The sequence below is a fragment of the Lagenorhynchus albirostris genome, chromosome 11, assembly GCF_949774975.1.
Source record: "Lagenorhynchus albirostris chromosome 11, mLagAlb1.1, whole genome shotgun sequence".
NCBI classification, from domain to species: Eukaryota; Metazoa; Chordata; class Mammalia; order Artiodactyla; family Delphinidae; genus Lagenorhynchus; species Lagenorhynchus albirostris.
In genome coordinates this window covers 52,478,006-52,486,435 of record NC_083105.1, presented here as the reverse complement: position 1 = coordinate 52,486,435, position 8,430 = coordinate 52,478,006, and the positions used below count along the sequence as shown (strand labels likewise).

Genomic DNA, 8,430 nt, shown 5'->3' with positions numbered 1-8,430 from the left:
TTAATATAGTAAGTCTCTTGCCCTTTTTTATGGCCAGTTCTGCCAGGAAGCAATAATCTCTACGATGTCTTGGAGACTCCATAAAAGGAAACTCTCATTTGCTGAGACCATTTCTGTGATGAGAAAGATGAAAAGAAATTGTTCATTTCTAGTCTGATTTTAATATAGTTAAAAGGCTCTTAACTTTGACCTTATCCATAATTGAGATCATGGCCAAGATATCTTTCTACCAAAGCCTAAGACAAGTGGCTTCCTCAGTTTCACGGTGAATCACATGATTTGGCTGAAAATTGGCAAGACAAGCCATGGTTGAAGATACAGAAAACAGTTATTCACTTTTTCTGAGTTTTCACTGTGTGCCAGGCAGTGTTCTAAGTGCTTTATGTGCATCATCCCGTTTCATCCCCACCACAGCCCTATGGCATAGGTACTCTTACTATCCCCATTTTACAGATAAGGAAACTGAGGTTTAGTAACTTACTGTAGTCACCCAGCTGACTGTAACCAGCAGGCTCTGCTGCCTGCCCTACTTTGGCCTGCATGACCGTACACTTGGATCATCCGTCACACTCTGCGCAATAACTTATTCCACAGGTAGACGGCAGCATTAGAGCTCCATCTCCAGCAACCGCCACCTTCTTAGAGGGATGCTTCCTACTGCTGCTTTTTTCCCAGTCATATCCAGGCCAAGCAGCTGCATTCTGCTCTTGCCACTTACATAACAAGTTCATATTTAAGATTGAAGTTTTGAGGTGGCTGTTAAAAGTAAAATATGTAATTGGAATCTTGAGGGGATCCGCCTGATTCATGCAGCCTTTAAATGGGAGAACTGTGCACCTGGAGGCTGGCTGGACGGCTCCCTGTTGTAACTGTGGTTTCTGATTCCCCATCAGGTGTGTCAGGTCAGCGCGCAGCAGCCGGTCCAGGCAGAGCTTATGCTCAGGTACCAGCAGCTGCAGTCCCGACTGGCCACGCTCAAGATTGAGAACGAGGAGGTGAGCATGCTTTCTGCCCTCACAAGTAAAATGAATTCTAACGTAAACTGGAAGACAGTTTCACACGACCTAAGGGAATTTAACATTGTAACTGCCAGCTCTTCATCCTGCATTTTCAGCTAGATCATAGTTCCTGAAGTACTCCTTGTAGAAGATAAATGCAAAGGTTCTGTATTCTACCATAAATGAATACTTTACCAGGGATTCACTGCATACACATGTAAACACACCTTTTATTCTTAAATTCTTAAATACTGAAAGTAGTTCCCAATAGATGATCAAATTCAACATATGTGTTCAAGAATCTACATGAATGTGTGGAAAGAGATGTCTGACATGTTCATTTAATCCTAACTCTTGAAATTAGTCCGTTTTTATGCTTTTTTGTAGTTTCTAGGTTTTTGGTACTGAATATGGCATTACTGATATAATTATGAGTACAAAAATCATAGTACTTGAATGGGAATATGAAACTGTTTATTTGCTGACATTACTGGATTTAAATGGATAGAACATAAAATGTGAATTATAAAGATACGTTGAGCCAGAAAGCAGTCGTACAATTCAGCTGCCTGTTTCTGAAATTGATTTATTGGGTCCGTGTTCTACTTAAATAAAAATAGGAACCACAAATGTTTCTTGTGTTAGTCAAGGCACTCAAATGTAATTTACAGGAACCCAAATCACACTTAGTCAAGTCACAAAGTTTACGTATTGGTCAATGTTTGCAGTAGCCTCAGTGGTGATTGGATCTGTGTCCAGATGATAGTTATCAGGAATCTCTTTTCATCACTTTGAAGTGGTATCTTCATGTGTGTTGGTAGGAAGTCTCTCCCCATGTCCTGTATCGGGAGATCCAGGACTACATGGTCCCTACAGTTTACCATCTCACCTCATCCCAACATCCTTATCTCTGAAATAAGGTCTTTCATTGGCCTGACTTAAGTCATGCATACTTTTGGACCAACTATTACAGCCAGGAAATGGGATTTTTTCATTGGCCAGCTTAGATCCTGTGCCCATTCATAGAACCGTTTGACAGCCCCAGCAGAAATACGTATTTCTAGAGACAAACAATTTCCAAAAGAAGAAGTGTGGGACAGAAAGGAAAAAAACAACAATTTGCCCTTGATAACATAAATGGTCAAAATTCACTTTAGTACCCTCTTTTATTCTGATTCCACTGAGATGTTTTGAATTATGTGAATGTGTGTTCGTTTCTGTTAAGAAAGAGTGTCATGTTTCTAGACCAGTAGAGTCTGGTGAAAACCCATTGCAGCCTTTCTGGTTTCTGGTCTTTCTGGAAGAACCAAACCACCCCTTATTCAAACATGTGTATATAAGATGCAACCAATGTGATTAAGATTTCAGTCTCTGGGTAAAGTCCCCCTAATGAAACTCCGAAGGAAGGCTGTTGCTCTCTTTGAGGTGTCGTTAGAGCTCAGGGCTCTGGCAAGGCATCACAAAATACTCACTTAATGCAGTTTACTGGATCCTATTAGACCTAGGGTTTGTATGCCTAGTGACTTCCAGTTTTTTTTTCATGCATAGGCTCTCGTGGTTTTATTTGGAAACGGTCTCTAAACTCTAGTAAAATAGTGTATGATACACAAGGTCGAGACTGGCGGCCCACAGACCTGTTTGGTTTGGCTCCACACAATTTGGGCCTGTTAAAAACAAGAAAGTGTGGGAACTCTAGCCCCTGTGTTGCTTCGTGAAGGGAAATGCTGGGGTACTCGAATTCCGCTTTGCCATAGTCGTTCAGTCCTGATTTTCTTACATTGGACTAGTCCATTTATGTAACCTGTCTGGCCTCTGCAGCCCTTTGAGTTTGTGACCCTAGTCTTCCTCTTTGGGCATAATGTGGAGAAGCACAGTATCTTTATAACCTGATAGGGGCAGACAGTGCTTTCTGAGGGCTAATTTTTCAAAATTTACTGTAGAAACAAATGAATTGGATTGTCCTGATGTTTCTTCTGAGCATGACAAGTGGTTTATGATTCTGGGAGATGGAACAGATTCACTGTAGTAGAATGGGATTCCCAAGGAAAGTAAGATTTAAATTGGATTTGTGGCAACCAGTAGACTTCATAGGTATAGAAAGAGGGAAAGAGGTTTTAATATATTTTCAAGGTTGGAGAACAGAGCAGTTTGGTTATCACCCAGGTTCTCCTTGGGGATGAGCTGAAGGTGAAGCTGAAATTGTGTGACGAGAGGCATTGAGAACAAACTTAAGGAGTTTTGATGCTGTGGGTCAGTTCATTTCAGTAAAATAAATATTTATTGAGCAACTTATACATTCCACATATTTTGCCAGGTGTGGAAAGTACAGAGATGAATAAGTTACAGTTAGCATGTGTCTAGTGGAGAACTAGTCTATAACAAGTCGTTTATACAATGTGAAAAATAAGAGACCTAACTTGGGAACAACACAGCAATCATTGCTGATTTGGAGCCCCTGTGTAGCACTTTTCTCCACCATGAATAAGGAATTTGCCTCTGATCTTCCACTGACAGGAGGACAGAAAATTGACACCTTGGTGTCAAAGCAAAATATACAAGTAAAGAAACACATGCATAATTTATGTAATTCTCTGCCTCTGCACAAACTTATGTGTATGTGTGTGTGTGTGTGTGTGTACACACACATAAAGTCCAACATTTATTGGAAAGAGTTTAATTAACTAAAAATAAGTATGACTACCCAGTGAAAAGATCAAAGTTGAGGGAAAATTTCATCCAAGCTTACAAAAGCATAGAGAGGGCAGCTAAATAGAACATGAACCTTTTCACCAAATCTTAGACAACTATAAATAATGGACACCCCTTGAAACTGTAGGAGGCCTTCTAAGAAGGGAGTTTCCATGCTAAGAGCCCACAGACCATGTCTGGCCATGGACAAATTTTGTTTGCTCTACAGTGCTTCATTTTTTTAATTGTTATTGTCATTTAAAAATTGGAAGTTTTGGGGCTTCCCTGGTGGTGCAGTGGTTGAGAGTCCGCCTGCCGATGCAGGGGACACGGGTTCGTGCCCCGGTCTGGGAAGATCCCACATGCCGTGGAGCGGCTGGGCCCGTGAGCCATGGCCGCTGAGCCTGCGCGTCCAGAGCCTGTGCTCTACAACGGGAGAGGCCACAACAGTGAGAGGCCTGCGTACCGCAAAAAAAAAAAAAATGGGAAGTTTTGCATAAAAATGTGGATTTTCAGCTTCAAAAAAATTAGATCTTCTCATACTAGACCTGCATTTCTATAGGACAATAACTGGCTTGAGCTGAGGAGTACATACTCCCCTTAGACGCAGAGCACGTGCTTCCTATTTGCCATACGCCCCACTCAGCCCACTTGCCTATTTTCATTACTTGGCCCTGGAAGATAGTTGATTTTGCAGCACTTGCCTTAAAACAAAGAGAAGAGAGCAGTATGCATTTGTAAAATGGCCTGAGTATACTTGTAAGTAGTAAAAGTTGGAAGTAAAGGCCTGAGAAGGGCTTGATAAAATTTGTGGTTGATGCAGATTCATAATGGATTGTGACATTTACTGTCACTTCACAGTAAATGAACTGTGAAGTTCAAATGTAAAAAACTTTACATTTGCCTGTTAAACCTTTTAAAATGAGCTTTCAGTTGCATTATGCTGTGAACTTGCATCGGTGATACCTTAGCCTTATGAATCCAACTTCCAGTCAGCCGGTCCACAAATACATATTATTAGGTTCGCTGTGTATTGTGCCCATAGAATTAGAGCAGGGACTGCTGCCCACACAACTCTATTCCCCAATTTTTTTTTTCTTAAAAGTATAACTTTTTATTAAAACTTTGAAGTGAAACCTTAATAAACATTATTTTTAAAGGCAACACTTTGAAAGCAACCTAAATCTAAATGATCATTTATACCTTTCTCACTATACACAGTTTCCAAAGTCCAACCTAATGTTACACAGCCATGTCCACTTTCTGAAAGTTTACCGTTCAAGTGAAATAGGGAGATTAAGAGGTACAGACTTCCAGTTACAAAATAAATGAGTCAAAGGGATGAAATGTACAGAATGAGGAATATAGTCAATAACTATGTGATATCTTTGTGATATGTGACAGATGGTAACTAGACTTAAGATGGTGATCATTTTGTAACGTGTAGAAGTTTCAAATCACTGTGTTGTATGCCAGGAACTAACTAACATGGTGCTATATGTCAATTATACTACAAAAACAGACCAAATTTATAGAAAAAGAGAGGGGGGTGGGGGAGAGGGGGAGTTGGATGAAGGTCATCAAGAGGTACAAACTTCCAGTTATAAGATAAATTATTACTAGGGATGTAATGTGCAACATGGTTAATATAATTAACACTGCTGTGTGTTATGTGTAAAATTTGTTGAGAGTAAATCCTTTTTGCTTTTTTTATTTTGTATCGGTGAGATAATGGATGTTCACTAAACTAATTTTGGTCATCATTTCGTGATGTATGTTAAGTCCAATCAGTATGCTGTAGACTTTATTATTGCCCTGTCAATTATATCTCAATAAAACTTCAAGGGAAAAGAAAGAAAGAAGGAAGGAAAGGGAAAGGAAGGAAAAAATTTACTTTTAACCGTTGTTATAGGGATTTCAGCTTAGGGGGTCATTGCTGTGGCTCCTTTCTTTCAAAGCTAGCCTCTGGAGTAATTCCCCATAGATCACATTTCCCTTTCCTTAGAGTTCCTCATTCCTCCCTTTGTTGCAGGAGAATGGGGTGCAAGAGGATGGTCATGTCCCAGGTTTCAGGTGAGTTCCTGGGACGGGCTGCCAAGTGAGGGTCCTTGGCTTCACGCAGGAAAGAATTCAAAAGTGAGCCAAAGTAAAGTGAAAGAGTTTATTTAGAGAGATGCACATTCCATAGGCAGAATGCTGTTGTCTCAGAAGCAGCCCAGGATGATTAGTTTTTTGGGGCTGGGTAATTTCATAGGCTAAGAAGTGGGAGGGATATTCTATTTGGGGGAAGGGGCAGGGATTCCCAGGAATTGGGCCACCACGCACTTCCACTTTTTGGCCTTTATGGTAGCCCTCAGAAGTGTCATGGCTCCTGTGGGTGTGTTGTTTGGCATATGCTAGTGTATTACAGTGAGCATTAATGAGGCTCAAGGTCTACTGGGAGTTGTATCTTCTGCCATCTTGGGCCTAGTTGGTTCTAACCAGTTTTTGTCATATCCTCAATGGCTGTGTCATTCTTTTAACGGTTGTGCCCTGCCCCCTTCCCTCCTGTCTCGCCTTTATCAAAGCCAAAGAAAAGGAAAATGAATTGCATAAGTAAAGCAATTAGACCTTTCTTTTCTTTAGGACAGCCTTATTTTTAAGTAGTTTGCCCCATTTTCAGACCATTTGTCCCAATATTTGCTCCAGAAAATAGAGCTTTCGTAAGCATGTCACTTCTGTGCTATGAGTAAAACCTTCTCACACATAAAACAACTAATTTCTCTTAAGTTATAGTAGATTTATACCCCTGGAGGGAATAGAAAAGAGAGTAGTCTGTAATTAATTCCTCAGTTAATTTGTAACAATGTTTAATGAACATATAAATTTTCCTAGCACCACTTAAAATCTTTCACCAACAGTTTACTAGGGAGTATTTCACAGACTATTCCCAAATATAATCCTTATACAGGATATTTTCAACAATAATGAACAAGATTTTAGGCAAACATGTGAGATAATTTTCACGGCATGGGTAATTGAGGGAAGTAAGAGATATCTTGGTTTTACTTTCTGTTACCCGAAAACTGGGTTCACCTCTTGGTGGGAGTGTAGCCAAAAGACACAACCAAGCCAAAATGCAGGAGAAGGAAGGATTTGTTATTTCTTGCAGCAAGTAAGGAGAATACCAGGCATCTTTCCCAAAGCAATGACTCCCCAACAGCAAGAATTGGGGAATTTTTAAGCTAAAGGTACATGTATATTCCTGAAGAGGTTTGAGCAGAGGAGAATTCAGCATAGAATTGGGGGCAAAAGTCAACAGAGTCCAAGTTTAGTTGATTGAGGTCAGGAGGGTCAGCATCCTCTTTCCGTCCTCCACCTGGGTAGGGGCCTTAGTTCCTGCAGAACTCAAAGATATATTATGTATATCCCTTGAGGAGGAACTAGGACTCTGCTTTATCACTGCCTATTGTTTGACTGCCTTTTCTCTGTTCCTGCATTCCTTTGTTCCCTTGAGATCCTTGGTTACTGAGACCTGTTCAAGGGCAAGCATTGTGGCCAGGCTTAGATCACAAAATGGCTTAGGCTAAAATGGCTTCTCTTATGTCAAGAAAGCCATCCATTCCTGGTTCTCTTTCTCCAGGGACCCGCTAACCTATCTGCTTACATTTCTACTTAGGGTAGAAAAATCACATTTCCCCCCATCAAATTTCCCATAATACCAATCGATGACTGCGGCAGAATCTCAAGTCATATACATCATTGATCAAACCCTTAGGGACAGTTGGTTTAAGAAGTGAAGCTTGATAACCACTTAATCATTATTGCTATGTCTGATGACTTGTGTGGTTTTAACTTCATTTTAACTTAAGTGTTTCTTACTTGTCTGAAACCTTCTACTGATGAGGTTGACAGTAAAAGCCCAAACAAAAGAAAACTGCCATTTATCCCCTAAATGATAGCATCATCTCAGCCAAAATTGAAAACAGGATCAACTGTTTCTCACTGGAAATGCCTGTTGTTAGAAGCTCTGTGTGTGTGTGCGCGCACGCGCGCCTGTGTTTTGTTTGTTTGTTTCAAATAAAGCCTTAACTCACTGAAGGGAGGGCCTTGATCCAGAAGAATACCAAGCGGAATGAGGAGAGTTTCTAGAAAGTGTCTAAAAGTGATTGATGGGGTAGGGCATCTGGAAGAAAATGGCAGAGCTCAGGATGACTGTCAGCAAGGAGACCCCACGTTGTTGGTGTGTGCCGAGCACTCCTCTGGCGTCTCAGCAATTTGGAAGGAGGAAGACTCCAACTTCCACCGTTCATTCAGTTCATTCTCACCGCCATCTTAAGAATCTGCTGTATTCCATGCACTGTGCTAGTTAATAAGTCGCCCCTGACCTCAAGGTGTCCCCGCTGGAGATAGAAAACAGAGGCCCTCTAAACAGTGTGGTGTAGGTGCTGGTGAGAAATGGATTTGGGATCATGCTCCTCAGACCACTCTTAGCATAGGGTCCACCCAAAAGGGTCATTAAGTCAGAGTCCAGATGGGCTGCAAGAAAACAGGCTTTCTGAGACATGACTAAAGCAGAAATGTTGTTCAGAGGGCTCTAAGCAATGATGATGTTCTCTTCTTTGGATTAAGTTGTATCATTGCTGAGAATGAATTTTGTTCAGAAGTCAGGAGAGCCTGGTATTTGTAAACATCGCCTTAAATGCAAGTGTGTAGGTTACTAGTGTGAATTCCTCTGGAATGGTGACACGACCCTTCCCCAAAA

The 8,430-nt window shown here is 40.9% G+C and overlaps 1 protein-coding gene across 2 annotated transcripts in view; it reads left to right on the top strand.

The window, feature by feature from the left end:
* Nucleotides 1-8,430, top strand: part of SRGAP1 (SLIT-ROBO Rho GTPase activating protein 1) — a 279,335-nt gene that overhangs the window by 200,356 nt on the left and 70,549 nt on the right. For both annotated transcript variants that reach the window (XM_060165650.1, XM_060165649.1), the window contains exon 8: nucleotides 894-995. In XM_060165650.1, the coding sequence (XP_060021633.1) occupies nucleotides 894-995 (102 nt within the window). The remainder of the gene's footprint in view (nucleotides 1-893; nucleotides 996-8,430) is intronic.